The sequence below is a fragment of the Canis lupus genome, chromosome 4 (genome assembly GCF_003254725.2).
Source record: "Canis lupus dingo isolate Sandy chromosome 4, ASM325472v2, whole genome shotgun sequence".
Taxonomy (NCBI): Eukaryota; Metazoa; Chordata; class Mammalia; order Carnivora; family Canidae; genus Canis; species Canis lupus.
In genome coordinates, this window is record NC_064246.1 from 3,608,617 (window position 1) to 3,624,865 (window position 16,249).

Sequence of the window (16,249 nt, forward strand, 5' to 3'; positions counted from 1 at the left end):
TTAGCTGATTCACACATTCTGTAGCCAGGGCTTAAAAGTAGACATCTTACAGAAAAGGACCACTACATCTAAGGAGCTTTCTAGATTTTTTTTAGTAAAAAAGAACTTGACTCTTCTCGTGGTCTCTGGATTCCTGTCCTCTAAAAAAAAAAAAAAAAAAAAAAAAATCAGCCTGAATGCTCTGTGTCCTTTTGCCTTCTGTCCTTTACCTACATCCCTGACTCCCCCTTGGGAAAGAGGCATGTTCATTTTTATCTTCAGATGTTCAAGGACGGTTTTAAAAGGAATTCTGTGTGAAGCTGGCATCTGAATTGACTTCTGTAAGTGTTCAGATGTTGTCAATTCCCATACTGGCTTTGATCATTCTTTTTATATTCCTGTAGGTGGTTCATTTGGAGAAAATCACTAGTGAAATGGGTTCTGCCTCACAAGCTAATGTCCGTGTCACATCCCTTAAGAAGACACTGGCTACCACACTCTCACCCAGAGTCTTACTGCCAGCAATCAATAAAACGTACAAGCAAATTGAGAAGAACTGGAAGGTTAGATCATACTGGGTTTTAGACTTTGGGGAAGGAAGATATGGTACTGAATTTTTTTTAAGTTTTCACTTAGCAGAGGATGGTTATTTAATTCCTTGATGATAGTATTAACGAACTATAAGAATATTAAAAATTGGCACATCTCTTTACTGTATTACTGGTAGAACCACATGGGTCCATTTATGAGCATCTTGCAAGAGCACATTGGGATCATGAAGAAGGAAGAGCTCACCTCCCATCAGTCTCAGCTAACCATATTTTTCTTGGAAGCCCTGGACTTCCGAGCACAGCATTCTGAAGTAAGCTTATTTCTACTTTCCCAAATTCTAAAGTTACCTACCTGTTTAAGAACCAGAGAACAATCTAGCCATATAACCTATTTTACTTCCAAAAGTTATTTAGAGCCAGATGTTGTTAGTAAACTGGCTAATAAGTCAGGTCTTTTGTTTTCAGAGTGATCTGGAAGAAATTGGAAAAACAGAAAATTTTATCATTGACTGTCTAGTAGCCATGGTTGTAAAACTTTCTGAAGTCACATTTAGGCCCCTTTTCTTCAAGGTAAGCTTGTTTCTTCCACATGTCCTTTGTACTCATATATAAATGTTACAATGTATGTAGAATAATACTGTTTTATCCTTTCAGCTGTTTGATTGGGCTAAAACAGAGGATGCCCCTAAGGACAGACTATTGACGTTTTACAATTTGGCGGATTGCATTGCTGAAAAACTAAAAGGGCTTTTTACTCTGTTTGCTGGCCACTTGGTAAAGCCTTTTGCTGACACCTTGAACCAGGTGAACATCTCCAAAACAGGTTGGTAGCTGACTCCAGTTCAGTTGACAACTTCGCTTTGTTGTTCCTCACGCAGGGTACAGGAAGTATGATAAGGATAAGGAAGGTGAAGTTTTTACTTCGTAGTTGACAGGCATTGAAGTGTTTGTTTCAGGGTAATGAAAAATGCTATGATCCATTGACTAACTTGGGAGAACACAATACATGGGCATTACTGTTAGTTATTGAAACTAACTGTAAATTGTTCAGATTGGTATATTCTTTATGGCTGATGAACAGCTGACTTGACAGCCACTAATTGAACTTGGCAAACTAAGTGATCTTAACTGAGAATCTTAACTCTTAAAGGAGTCACTTATCTGAGCCATTCATGTGCCTTCATCCTGATTGATTTATGTACTATTTTAGAAATACCCTTCTGAAAAAAAAAAAGAAAAGAAATACCCTTCTGTTTGTGGTGTTAAAAGTGATTTGAATGTAAACATTGGAGATTAAATTATGAAAATCAGTTGTGGTTTTTTTTCACTTTTACTCTCCCCTATCTACAGATGAAGCGTTTTTTGACTCTGACAATGATCCTGAAAAGTGCTGCTTGCTCTTACAGTTTATTTTGAACTGTTTGTATAAAATTTTCCTATTTGATACTCAGCATTTTATCAGTAAAGAGAGAGCAGAAGCCTTGATGATGCCCCTGGTGGACCAGGTAACCAAAAGGAACTATCTTTTTTGACAAATGATGTGGAAACCACCATCCCTATTAAAGTTTAGATTTTATTTCTACTACAATTATAGCTGCTGGGTTTTCTTCTCCAGGCATTTTTTAATGAAATTTTTATTTCAAAATTGATTTTTCATTTTGAATGGATAGAACTTCTCTTCATAGTGTCATGTACCAAGTTTTACTTTGAATTTTTCAGAATAATACAAGGTATCTTGGTTAGATTTTTAATTTTTAAATTTCTAAAATTAGATTTATCAAGAATGTTTTAGGACTTGGCTGCTCGATGGAAGAACTCCTCTCAGCTGTTCTGCTGGAGGGAAAGGAGTGATGCCAAGGGCTAGGAGAATCTGAGCTCCAAAAGGTGGTAAATTTGCTCTAGAGAGTACTAGAATTATACCTTGTTTTTTGAGACTGTTGCTGTCACATTGGGTATTTTTTCAAACCCAGAAAGGAGACTGATTGCTCAAAGTCTTCATTTCCCTCTTCATAGCTGGAAAACAGGCTAGGAGGGGATGCGCACTTCCAGGAGCGAGTGACGAAGCACCTGATCCCCTGCATCGCGCAGTTTTCAGTGGCCGTGGCAGATGACTCTCTTTGGAAACCACTGAACTACCAGATTTTGCTTAAGACGAGAGACTCTTCACCAAAGGTAGGAGCTTTGGTTGCCAAGTACCAAAGCTGTGTGTATTCACCATACAACCCAAGCAGTCTTAAAGCAGTCATGGATAAAGGGCCATGGTAAACTGGCAGGGACATGCTGCTTGTCTTGTAGAACTAGAGGTTGCTCTGTTAGGCAGAAGATTGAACCTGAGAATTTTTTGGTTTTTTTTTTTAAAGGGTATTCATAAATAATAGTTCTTTCCCCATCTCCACAGTGTATTAGACACAAGTACTAACATTTTCTAAATACTTTTAAATCTTGAAAAAACCTGAAGTAATTGTTTCTTAAGCACCATTTAAATGTCCTTGTGCTCCCAGAGACAGTCTTTCAGTTTGTCCACAGAATGTTCCTCGGAGTTAGAGCAGTGTATTATCTCCATTGTAGATATCAGAATAACGCAAGATAAGTAGTGGCAGTTGCCGCTCAATGACGACATATGCGAGAATGTATAGAAGTTAAAACTCTATGCCTCAGTGTCATTGTTTTCAAACTGGTTAGCAGTGAATCACCATTTCTTTAATTATCATACAAGAGTCTTAGTGAATAAAACAGACCAAAGCGGAATTTTACTAAAAGATTTATTACTTGAACTTCATCATAACATTTATTTATTAGGACAATGAGGCTATTTTCACAAACCCCTAAATTTTAAATTGCAGTTCTTGACAAAGTTCTAGCATTACATGTATTTTAATGTTTAGTTTTGATTGTACAACATCAAGAAAGTCTGGTTTGAACATAGGTAGTTACAGATGCTTTTTAAATAAGTTATTTTGCTATATCCAAATATTTTTAAAATTATTTAAATTATTATTCCAAAACTGGAAATAGGACTAGTACAGCTTTGGTTTCAAAGCGAATCACTGATAGTGCCCAATGACTGCTTGCATTCCTTGTCATAGATGAGTCATGTTGAGAGATACCCAAACGTTTTTTTAAGTTCCCAGACTAGAACATCATAATACATTGTTTTTAATTCTCTACTGAGCATGAGACCAGAGCCAGTGCCCAAGCCCCTCACACAACTGTAGTAGTGACAGAGTTCTGAGGGAGGGATCCTGTCTGAGGTGGCCAGGGATGCTTTTTGGCCAGGCTTGCATCATTTCTGATAGCCAGGTGAGCCAGTAAGTCCAGTGCACATAAATTTGAAATGACACACTTGAGTTTATGTATAGTTTTTTTTGTTTGTTTTTTTTTTTTTTTTTAAGGAAAATGTGGGAGTGGGTGGTGCAGTCAGGTAAGCGTCTGACTTGGTTTCGGCTCAGGTCCTGATCCTCAGGGTCATGAAACTGAGCCCCACATCAGGCACCGTGTTCAGTGTGGAGTCTGCTTAAGATTCTTTATCCCTTTCAGGTTCGATTTGCTGCTCTGATTACCGTGTTAGCACTGGCTGAAAAACTAAAGGAGAATTACATTGTCTTGCTACCAGAGTCCATTCCTTTCTTAGCTGAATTGATGGAAGGTAATTCCTAAACTACTAAGAAATAGAGTGAAATTCTGTGAAAATGTGCCCAGTGATAATGGAAATGTGGCTAGTATATGACAAGCCTGGGGCTTCTGTACTCCACCTGCCCATATCTTCCTCTGCAGACACAGGAGGTTGAGTTCTTGTTGGGGAGTGGGTGGGTAGGTGACCACCCCAGGATTATTGAAACTTTGTTTACAGTGTAATCTTCACTACCTTTACTTTTGTGTTTATGATAGTAAAAACAAACTACAGTATTGTTTTTCATTAAATCTGTACATTTATATCCTTGAATATTTTGTTCCCCAGACATTGGGTTATGATAGCAGAATGTCTGGTGCCATTATAATTGCAGTAGATTAGCTGCCTGTTAATAATGACCAACATCAACTGTGCTCTGCATGGAGGATCTCATTTAATCCTCATGATGGGCTGTATGCCATTATCCTTGTTTTAATGAAGAAACTAGAGGATTAAATTGATAAAGTGAGTGTGACAGGTAGAAGCGGGGTTTGAATCCCGGTTCATGCAGTTCTGGATGTACCACCAAGTGCCACCATGTACCCTGAGAAAGAACAGCTCATCTAATGAAGCAGGGGTGATGGAGGGTGGTAGACAAACACTTTTTCATATTAATGGTTCACTGCTTTTCTAAAAGTACATTCATCTTGGTTTCTTACGTCCTGGAGGGGTATCACTAGGAATTTGGAATTTTCATTAGCAAACTGCTATTTTGGGGGCTCCAAGTCAAACACTAAGAAGGGAACAAAGGAAGGGGCCATGCAGAGGAGGGGTTCTATGATGCTCTCTGCAGCACTGATGGGTTTCATCGCCCTCTTTTGACTGAACAATGGCCAGAGAATGGAAGACATGAAGAATTAGACTAATGATAATTGAAGCAGAAGATTCAGTTTATATTTTTGTTTTTCAGATGAATGTGAAGAAGTAGAACATCAGTGCCAAAAGACTATTCAGCAACTGGAAGCTATACTGGGAGAACCACTCCAGAGCTACTTCTAAAACTTTGGGGTGTTGGTGTTTCTTACTCTGTTCAGAGGTCAGATTTACTTTTCATATTTTTATTTTGGGTGTGGTACCATATTACTTTTGGTACCCTGACACCTGTCTACTAGACTCCTTTATGAAAGTCCCACCTGGTTTGTACTACTATAGAAGCCTCCCCTGCCACTTGTACAGAATTGCAATAAGAATAAATGATACCTGCTATTTTTATACAGACTGCTGTGTTTGTTTAAACATTTGTTATAGGGCAGTCCCGGTGGCGCAGCAGTTTAGCACCACCTGCAGCCCGGGGTGTGATCCTGGAGACCCAGGATCGAGTCCCACATCGGGCTTCCTGCATGGAGCCTGCTTCTCCTTCTGCCTGTGTCTCTGCCTCTCTCTTCACTCTCTCTGAATGAATAAATAAACTTTTAAAAATAAAAAAATTAAAATAAACATTTGTTATAGTCTTTTCTGGTTGAAGTTACTGGTATTATGGATATGTTTAATTTGAGCACTCAAAGGTAAAAGTACCTCATTTTGACTATAAAACCTTAACTCTCCTGGAAACGGATGTCTTAGGTACATGGTATCCATGTCCGAGATTTCACTCATGGTAGTTCCTCAAGAAAATTGAGTTACTCAGCAACAGTGCTTTGGACTATAAAGCTATTTGGCATACATTTCATTTTGGGTAGGTGACACTTCAGCCTTGTGTGTGACCACAGAGGAAAATAGTTCTGGAATGTATTTCCCACTTAGGACTGTGATTGTTGTCTTCACCCTTCAGTCTTTGGAGGGTGTGGAGGCAGTGGGCTGTGTAGGCAGATCCTACAAATAGAAAAGGCTCAGAAACAGAAGGTGGCATGACTCCTCCAGAATTAGAAGTGTTCGAATTCCACTGGTGGTAATGAAGAATTACTAGTATGAGAAGGTTTCAGATTTCTTTGAAAGCTTTGAACGCTTTGAAGTTTTCTAATTTCTGATGTCATGTCAAGTAAAGACTCAAATCTGCATTTGAGGCATTTTATTTACTTACACCTTTTTTAAAAACTTAAAGCATCTAAGAACTGTCCCATAGAATGTTTAGTTTGAAATTCTTTGTTCTAATTTAATGTAGAAATTTAGTGCAGAATTGTGACAAAACACTAAACTTGCAGCGTTAGAGATAACAGCTTGCTAGGAATCTGCATTCCCATCTAAGAAATGTCTTGGTAAGATTACTCAGTAAGTACTGACAGCTTCTTTTCAAAGCACATTGATATTTTATATTCTTTCCGTCAGAGAATCCATTTTATGTCTTTAGTAATACCTCCACATGACACAAAAGTGAACATCAAGTATGTTTAGAAATGAAAGGAAACGATGTATATGGGCTTTTATTTTTCCTTTAAGAGCCCCATAGTCTGCATCTCGTTCAAGCCCTCTGATGTTCTTTATGGAGGGAAAAACCCCTGGGGGATTCCTTCTTCAGTTTTCCCAGTGAAAGTTAGGACCCCAACTCTGCTCCCCACGAGCTTGGCAAGACGCAACATAATAAGTTAACATGAATAGAAAAGAATTAAGTGCCAGAAGCTTCTACACTGAGTACTTATAAAAAATCAGATTGCTAGTTGTCTTTTCAGTATATGGGTACAAATAATATCTAACCAAAATCTTTAAGGAAAATATTCCTAAACACTGGCAGCATATTCAGCCCAACAACTGAACATGATAAAATGATCAAACCGACTTAGCTTTTTTACCTCCCCACTCCCAAGCGTTTGAAATTTCCTATAACAAGATCTGACCTGTAAGAATTGTACAAATAACTGCCAACTCGCTTCAAAGAATAATAGGAAAAAATTACAGAAATGCAAAAATTTAACTTGCTGATACAGGTTTGATTTTAATCACTGAATAATGTTTTGATCTCCATTGCTAATGATGAGGGACCAATCTTTAGAACAGAGAAGTGGAGTTTATTTGCATGCAGACAAGCAAGAGATTTTTATACTGCCTCTCTCTACCTCATGATAGCGCCTATTGTACAGTCATGAAATCTAATCTTGACATTGCTTTGTTACCCATAAACATTTTACAGATTGAAATCATCTACCTTAAACTTTCTATTTGGAGTACATGTAAACCTCTTGACTCACCCTGAATTCAGCTACTCTAAAGCATTTCTGGTACAGACACTGGCGGCATAGACTGACCTCAAGTTAATTTTAATACCATTGGTTTTGTTTTGCTGCATTGTTTGCCTTAATCTTTGTACTGTGTTCAGATTTCATGTTAGAGCTAGATATTTATCCTGCTGAAGGAAACTGCCAGATGTAAGGCAACATCAGTCCTTTAATTATTGGATATGACTGAACTCTGGGTTTGAAAGCGATCGCTAGAGAAGTAATGTCTTGTAAATTAGTATGGAGGTAACTTCACAGCTCAGTAATTGTCTCTGGTTCCTTTATGCGTTAATGCCCGTAGAAAAGTCAGTGGCACGATGGCAGAGCACAGAGGATTCTGAGCTCAAGAGAACAGGAACAGAGTGGTATTGTGCTCCACTGTATACATTTATCCCCAGCTCTAGCACGTTGCTGGCAAAAAAAAATAAGTGCTCAATATATGTTAGCTTCTATATGAATAGATACTTGTTGAATGTGAAGCAGATTTTAAAAAGAAGAGGCTGGGGTGGGAGAGAGAACAGAAATGCCTGAAAAATGACTAAGTTACTGTTGCCTCAGATTTCCTTACTCTGTGCTAGATAGACAAAGCCACACTGCATGGCAAGGACTGAGAATACCTAGTAGGATTTCATATTATGCAAGCTCATTTTAACAAAATATACGTATAAACAATATAATAGATGCATTTTAACGAAGCCAGTGTTAACATAAGACATTTTGTATTTCAGTTTTTGTAGCAAGCATGTCAGCTACCAGCTCCTTACTTCCAGTAAATGAATATCTCCATCAATTTCCAGCGTGTCAATATTGCTAAGCTCTTTAAATCTGTGTTTGTACTCCAGGCTGTGTACACCATTTACCGCAACCTTGAATTCTCTAACATCACAATAAATGATCATCTGGAAGGAAAGTACGACAACATTAGTGGCTCCCTCAGTTCAACACTTTGTTTCTTGCACACTTCCGGGATATCAAAAAGTAAACCCACGGGGTTTGCTTTCTACAGAGACACTCTCCCAGCCTGCTGCTGCTAACTTCTCTTCTAAGACTCTTAAGTTTATCTGGTAGCAGCACCTTCTGCTTTGTCCCACTCAGAGAAGTCACTGCGCATGCTTGAAGCCTCACCCTGTCCCCAGGGCCTGAGGCCTCTCTCCTGCCCCTTGCTCCCAGCAAAGTGGAAAATTGCCCTCCACCCATGTTTGGGAACTGTAATGATAGGAAAACTGCCATATTGACACAGGGGAGCAGATTCCATAAGTGGGAAACCAAGGGACCTGAGCCATGACTTTTTTGCCTTAAACTCTAGGGTCTTAGACAAACCACGCATCAAAAATTTCAGAAGTTTAGGGCACCCTCTAGGACTGCCCAGCTGTGTGGGGACTGTGACTTCCATCCCAGCTCAGCACATCTTGGTCTCCCCATCCATTTCCCAAAAGCAGTATTCTGGGCAGTAATCCATGGAGGAATTAGCTTTCTGGCAAAGATTTAACTCAGATTCATGACTGGTGTTGGCCTTTCATGTCAGCCTTTCACAGAGTTGTCTGCCTAAAACTCAAAATAGTGAAAAACAAAAGAAACTACAATCCTTTTAAATCACACCTAACACTCATACTTCTGATAACACATTCCTGATGCCAGTCTGGCCACAATTCTACCATTTATTCTCCACCCACACTAAAAAGACCAGTTTGGTGAACCTGTACCATGTTCTCCCTTCTGCCTCTTCCCTGTGTCAGGGCTTCAGAAGAGCAGAAAGGAGCAGCACAGCCCTGCTGCTAACTCCGTTTCCATCCCCAGGGTCTAGACTGAGGCAAATCTAAATCTGTAAAGACAGTGTGCAGGTTATTTTGCTTCTACTAGTAAAAGTGGCTGCTGGGGAAAATTCCATGGATAGAAGAGCTACTACAGAAACTGGGGCTACACAGAGAACTGGGAAAATATCCATAACCTGGGATTCTATCATCCCAAAAAGTGGTGGAAATCCCAGTTTTAACCAGGTGGAAGAAACCCTCAGTAACATACATTTAACGAAATCTCAAGAGAACATAAAGCACAGCCTAATGCCCAGAAGGGAAAACAAGTTGGCATCAGAGGGGTATACTGGGAAGAGTCCATCAGTCACCCTTATTGTACCAGAGCAAGCATGGTGCCACTGCCTCACAAATGGAAGGAAATGCCTATAGCCCAGGGAACATACTGCCGCAAAACAAGTACACAACTTGCAGAAAACAGACCCACAATCTCTAAGAAAACATGGAACAACAATCCTTTACAACCATCTGATGTTCTAGAATAGCTCATAACATTATAGGATGATAAAAAAAAAATACAAAACTGAAAGATATTTCTCAAAAGACTCTAGTAGCTGGAACTAATAAATGAATTTGAAACAACAGAAAGTAGTGGTTAATATCAAAGTAACAGTATAATGAAATAATCTGAGAATCTAAATGAAAGCATATTAAAAAGATTGTTTTTTCTCTGCTTCCAACTCCCTATCACTACAGAAAACTAAAAACAATGGTCCAACATGAGAGTAATTACTGTTCCTGAGGCAGAAAACTAACAAAAGGAAAAGATTATTTAAAAGAATGCTTGTCCTTTTCTATTTTAACATAGAGCTAAACTTGGGGGTCGGATCAAAGAGCAACTTCTATCACTGGTTTCCTGTCACCAACCACAAGGATCCACGGCCTTCTGAAACAGTCACTGCTGTCTTCCCCACAATGAGCCCTCAGTCACCTTTTATACCTGGACTCCTGCCAAGCCAACAATCCCCTGGCTGCCCTCCCCATGTCCCCACCTTGCCCAAACCATTCCCTCAATCTGGAAAACCCACCTTTAACTTTACCCTCCTACATCCTTCTGAATTCCAAACCAATATCCACAACTTCCAGGAAACCTCCTAGGATTAGGTCACATCTGTTACTCTACATACCAGGAGTTTAGGAATACATATGAATGTCCGATTACCATCTTCTATTCAGCCTCGATGTTCCTACCTTTAACAACTAGTTTTGATGAGTCCTAATGGTCCAGAGCATGTGACAGTTTAAAATACAGAAGCATGACCTAAATCAATGACCCTGAATGACCACGTAGACAGTGCTTCACCTAAGCTAGTGAGTGAACCTAGCCAACCACCCAGCATCCACATTAAGGAGATTACTGTGTGTAAGCATCCAGAAACACATTTTAGGACAGGTTGTGTTACCATAATATTCACACATTTGGGGAACTTGGGACCATAGCACTTCCAAGCTCCAAGGGTCTAAAATCTCTTTCCTTAAATATATACAAGCAGGACTAACCTGGAAGAAAGGACTGCCACCTGAGGCTATATATACTCAAGATGGCAGGTGACAGAACAGGCAATTTTATGGTTCCTATGCCCTCATGTTCTCTTAGGATTATCCTAATCATGTTTCTCCGTCCTAAAGCAAGGTTCCTGTTAAAATTCCTATGAACTAATATGGGACCATCCAGTAATAATTCCAGTGCAAATAATGTAATAGTCCACTGGCTATGCCATTTATGCCAATCAAAATACCAACTGTATTTTGAATGCCCCTTTTATAATGCAGATACTCCCCAAATAAAAGCCACATGCAATCTCCACATATTAAGCTAGGGCTTAATTTTAAAAGACTTATTTCTCCTATACCTCCTCCCAGGATTCTTTGTTCTGTCCGATAAGATCATCTTACCTCAAAGTACATCCCAGGACTAAATGGGAAACAGGTAATATTTCTCTCTTCTTCTCCCCAGGACTCGTGAAGAAAAGAGTTTCTTACAAATGCTTTAATATTCAGGCGTGGGTTCAAGTGAAGAGCAATATCCTTTGATTTTCCTGATACTAGGTCAACATTAAAGCTTTTGAGAGAATTAAAAAAAAATTAACCAAGTAGAAGAGAGAAGTACAGTTTCTGCAATTTTAACAGTCAGAACTGAGCTCTGATCATAATTGCATAAAACACATGTGTGCACACAGACATACCAATGCAGATGGGAAGGTAAAATTTAAAATTTTGAGGGACACCTGGGTGGCTCAGCAGTTGAGCATCTGCCTTCGGCTCAGGTTGTGATCCTGGGGTCCTGGGATCAAGTCTCACATCAGGCTCTCCACAGGGAACCTGCCTCTCCCTCTGCCTATGTCTCTGCCTCTCTCCCTCTTCTCTCATGAATAAATAAATAAATCTTTAAAAAATATTTTAATTTTGAGTTAGCATGCCACTGATGTAAATGTGCTCTCTGCAAAATAAAAATATAAAAAACTTTAACATCAGTGTTAAACACTTCAACACTGAAGCTACAGATCTGGATGGGAAGCAATTGAAGGATTAGAGCAAGTAACCGAAATGCTTGCTTTGGGCTACAGGAGGATGGGGTCCTTTCAAGTACATATTCTCTTTTAACATTGACAAGTGTTCTGTTCTTCTTGAAAGTGTACTACTTTCTAGGAAATAGGTAATTTCAAGCTTCCAGAAGTCTCAACGTCTCTAGAAAAGGTTCCTAAGGCAGAAATCGTATAAGTCGCATGACGTGAGGGGCCCTAACAAAGTCACCTGACCACAGACTGACCTGAACCTTCTACAAGGCATGGATAGCTTCCCGGACAAAAACACCACCCTCTTATCTGGCCACAAAAACCCTAGCTCAAAAGAGAGGCCTTTACTCCTAATTCTGCCACCAGCTAGTTGTCAGCAGTCTTGTTAGCAGCCTGACTTCCTGTTGCTTTGAGAGTCTCTTTCAGGTGAGGATTAGGACACTACTCCTGCTTCCATCTCACAAGACAGGTAGAGCATAAGAGGCCATTAAGAGACACACATGGAGGGCAGCCCTGGTGGCTCAGCAGTTTAGCGCCGCGCTCAGCCCAGGGCCTGATCCTGGAGACCTGGGATTGAGTCCCACGTCAGGCTCCCTGCATGGAGCCTGCTTCTCCCTCTGCCTGTGTCTCTGCCTCTCTCTCTCTCTCTCTCTCATGAATAAATACAATCTTAAAAAAAAAAAAGACACATGGAAAGCAGTCACACTATTCCTGGTAACAGCGGTACTGACCCTTTGGCAGTTTTATTCACTTCTCCTTTAATGACAACAGTTCGTCCAGGGCCCATTGAGGAGTTCAACCTTGCAGTGAATGGCAGAGTCTGAAGAGAAACCACAGTCAGCGCTAGGAAGCCTGCAGAAAGTGACCTCATGGGAAAACTGTCCGAAGACACTGGGCAATGGTCAAAAGTCATAATCCTGTAAACCCCAGCAGTCAGCACTGCCCGGCTCACAGTGGAAACTCAATGAAAGCATTTCAGACAAGGAAATGAATACATGTGAGGTGGGGCCTGAAATCCCTCGTATGAGTGAGATCCACTCTGAGAAAGATGCTATGCATGGGGTCCTGATGCCATGCTCCACCTTCTGCCTGAGGGGAGGAAGCTCAGATGGGAGGCATTACGGAAATACTTGCTCGGGAGCCCAGAGAGTCAATGCCCAGCTGACTCTTCTCTCCAGGGTCAGCACAGAAACGCAGAGTTGGCTGCTTTGGGCTTCTACTGAGGGTATGAATTCTACATTACCAGCTAATTAAAATTTAATTTGTTATACAGAATTAGGAAAACTTTTGGCTCTTCAAACCTTTGACAAACAGCTGGTAGGTAGTATTTTGGCGCAAGTCAAAGTGTGATTGGCAGTCGAATCTTTGCTCTTGGTGTAGACAGTTCTGGGTACAATTTTAGAAATGTCTCCTCTATTACTAGGCTGTTGGGGAAAGAGTTCTGCAGTAAGGTATGGAAGGAGTGAGGCTGTCTTCTAAGGTTTAAATATTCATGTCCTGGGTGATTTTATAAAACATTCCACGCTATAACTGAGGCAAAAATACTTACAAAATGTGGTGTGTCGGGCTTTAGTACCTATTGGAGGAGAAAGTCAAGATGAAGACGTTTGAAAGGGAAAAACTACATTTTATAACATGAACAGTCAGATCTTAATGGTTACAACAGCCAGAGCCAGGATGGTAGTGCCTGCTCAGCCCTGGGAATGACAGACAAACGGCCTGCACTTCCTGACTGTGGCTGGGGATACAGTCCTGGGGTCCTGGTCATCTTAAGCCTGTATACTCCGCCATAAATTAATTATTCACAGGACTATATGTGAACTTGAGACATGTTTTACTTGTTCTTTCCAAGGTGCTCCCAAAATGCTGAAATACTACATTCTATCTACGAGGTCACATGTTCTGAGATCATTAAGACATCACTTTCTCCCCTGATACCAAAGACTCGGTGTTTAAACTATACTTGTTCCTACAGGGGGGAAGATATGTGTGGAAGTTCATCTGCCAAAGCACTGTGCCCAGTATTTATAAGTACCATGTGACAGTTCTCTTCAGCAGTTGAGAGGGGTTTTTTACACAAGAATCACAGGAGGGGGCAGATACACTGCAAACTCAAGGGTCTGCAAAACTCAAAACTCGAGAGTCTGCAAAACTCACAGAGCCTGGTACAAAAATATATGCCTTACTTTTCAAATGCTTACTTCCAGCATATTATTATTAAAAATAACCTTTCGCATTCAAAACATAATTTAAAAAACTTTAGCCTGCTTGCCACCTGATTTACATGACAACTAAGAGAGCATTTTTATTTTTAGTATTATTATTATTATTTTTTTTTTTAAGAGAGCATTTTTAAACTGGTAGTTCATTCTTAGCTTTAATATTTACATTTTCTTTACTTATCTCTGTCAGTTCCAGAGTAGATGCTTGGGTACTTCTGAAATCCTGAAGATAAGATTAATTTTTAACAGCCATCAGAACTTTAAATACAACCTCCTTGACATATCAAAAAAGAATTATAAATAGTATTAAACATGAAAATATGCTTGAAGATCATGATCCAGAAATGTGCTTAACATTAGGGTCCTTCCCCACCCCCCACCCCCCATCAGATTGGCAAGCGAGAAAGAATACTAAGAACGAGCATCAAGAAAAGTGGGAGTAGTCCGGCACACTGCTGAGACTACATTGTTGGTAATCTTTCTGGAGGACGAGCCAACTAGCCCTCCAACTAGGATCACTTATAACTTAAAATGCAAATGTCCTTTAACTCAGACTTTCTACTTCCAGGAATCTCTCTAGAAGCCCCCACTGTACTTCCTATGTCAAGGAATTAGCTCCTGTTATAAGGGTTTTTTTTAATTGTTGTTAGAACCATACTAGATTTGAGATCCTATAGACATTAAAACCTAGCCAATAGATAACACACCACCAGCCTAAAAGATTTACCTTCAAGAAACTAATATACTAAGGACAGAGACATTGACAATATTTTTATCTTAAGATGTTAAAGATATTTCCTACCATTTCATCGGAAGACATCATCAAAGAAGACCCCAGGCTATGGAAGGATACTCACCGAGCTGAAGCTATAACCAATTGAGTGGACATTCACTTTGCCATAAATGCCCAGAGTGTCTATTTTCCCTGGGGTAATCCTGTGGGCATAGAGCAGTATGTGTTTCCCATTTACAGCCACCTATGTGGACACAGAAGACAGCCCAGCACCCCCAGGGGAAAAAAAAAACAGTTAATACATGTATTAATGTATCCAAATTTAAATGTTTACTTTTGCTTAATTTTATACCTTTTCCCACAGGTCTGTACATTGTATGTCTGACCTGAAAGCATCCATAACTCTAGTGGTGTTTCTTAACTTCCTCTGAGTCCCTGGTCTGATTCATTAGCATGGATCCTCCCCCCGGACAAATGATGCATTCATGAATGTATGTGCATGTGTATACACGGATGGTCGAGGCCTGTGAAGACCCTGGTTTGCGATCTGCCCTGCAAGCTTGCCACCCCACCTGCTGTCCTTGAGGACCACATTCTAAGGAAGACCACCTTGCACATGGCAGGCGTTCAATAAATATTTGTTGAATCTGATCAATGAACGGACGTGGGCAAGCTACTCAGTTTATCTGAGATTCCTATTGTAAGCCAGGGAAGGGAGGGATGAATAGAGTTTGGGAGATTCAGGGGAAGTGTTTTGGTGGGAGCATATCCCAAAGGCCAGAAAGGACCCACACAAGAAGAGGGGAAATTCTCACTCTCAGCGGAGCAACTCTAGTCTGGGAGGCTCAAGGTTCTACAAGGCCTGTGGGCCAGAGCCTCTCCAGGCCACCTTCTACCTCACACTTAACACTGGCTAGGTATTTACCGCTTGGAGCCACTGGTGTTTACTACACATCGGACTTCTAAGAACTCCTCTGCATCTAAATCTCTCACCTGAAATCCTAAAGAGGGTGCCTGGGTGGCTCAATAGTTGAGCAGATGTCTGCCTTTGGCTCAGGTAGTGATCCTGGGGTCCTGAGATCTAGTCCTACATTGGGGCCCCTGCAGAAAGCTTGCTTCTCCCTCTGCCTATGTCTCTGCCTCTCTCTGTGTCTCTCATGAATGAATAAATAAAATCTTTTTTAAAAATAAAATCCTAAAGAACTTGTGGCAGGGGGCAGCCCCGGTGGCGCAGTGGTTTAGCGCCGCCTGCAGCCCAGGGCATGATCCTGGAGACCCGGGATTGAGTCCCACTGCATGGAGCCTGCTTCTCCCTCTGCCTGTGTCTCCGCCTCTCTCTCTCTCTGTGTGTGTCTCTCATGAATAAATAAATAAAATCTAAAAAAAAAAAAAACAAACAAACAAACTTATGGCAGGATTTAACTTTGACTTCCTATCCATCTACTAGTACAAATGCCCTGACACTTTGGGTCATGGTGACCAGTTTTACTATCCCCTTTTTTTTTTTTTACTATCCCATATTTATTCCTGTGCCAGTTCAGACCTAAGCTGAGCTGAGCTAGCAGAAATGGGATCCAATAAAAAAGTTTCTCTGCCGTGCATCCATATTCTAGATGAA

At 40.4% G+C, this 16,249-nt stretch overlaps 2 protein-coding genes across 15 annotated transcripts in view; one reads left to right on the forward strand and one right to left on the reverse strand.

Moving 5' to 3' along the window:
• HEATR1 (HEAT repeat containing 1) overlaps window positions 1-5,418 on the forward strand; it is a 46,014-nt gene extending 40,596 nt beyond the window's left edge. Inside the window, exons 38-45 of the mRNA XM_025448496.3 lie at window positions 384-542; window positions 707-841; window positions 996-1,100; window positions 1,185-1,353; window positions 1,881-2,035; window positions 2,544-2,702; window positions 4,068-4,176; window positions 5,111-5,418. Coding sequence (XP_025304281.3) covers window positions 384-542; window positions 707-841; window positions 996-1,100; window positions 1,185-1,353; window positions 1,881-2,035; window positions 2,544-2,702; window positions 4,068-4,176; window positions 5,111-5,199 — 1,080 coding nt within the window. The 3' untranslated portion in view covers window positions 5,200-5,418. The remainder of the gene's footprint in view (window positions 1-383; window positions 543-706; window positions 842-995; window positions 1,101-1,184; window positions 1,354-1,880; window positions 2,036-2,543; window positions 2,703-4,067; window positions 4,177-5,110) is intronic.
• A 1,625-nt stretch (window positions 5,419-7,043) lies between these two features.
• The window catches only part of LGALS8 (galectin 8), a 32,432-nt gene continuing 23,226 nt past the window's right edge, over window positions 7,044-16,249 (reverse strand). For 9 of the 14 annotated variants that reach the window (XM_025448503.3, XM_035714993.2, XM_025448506.3 and 6 more), the window contains 7 exons: window positions 14,756-14,875; window positions 14,065-14,121; window positions 13,226-13,252; window positions 12,978-13,100; window positions 12,408-12,496; window positions 11,057-11,222; window positions 7,044-8,248 (listed from right to left, as the gene is read on the reverse strand). In XM_025448503.3, coding sequence (XP_025304288.1) covers window positions 8,099-8,248; window positions 11,057-11,222; window positions 12,408-12,496; window positions 12,978-13,100; window positions 13,226-13,252; window positions 14,065-14,121; window positions 14,756-14,875 — 732 coding nt within the window. In that variant the 3' untranslated portion in view covers window positions 7,044-8,098. The remainder of the gene's footprint in view (window positions 8,249-11,056; window positions 11,223-12,407; window positions 12,497-12,977; window positions 13,101-13,225; window positions 13,253-14,064; window positions 14,122-14,755; window positions 14,876-16,249) is intronic. The other 5 variants (XM_049108745.1, XM_035714998.2, XM_025448509.3 and 2 more) reach the window with 3 other exon arrangements.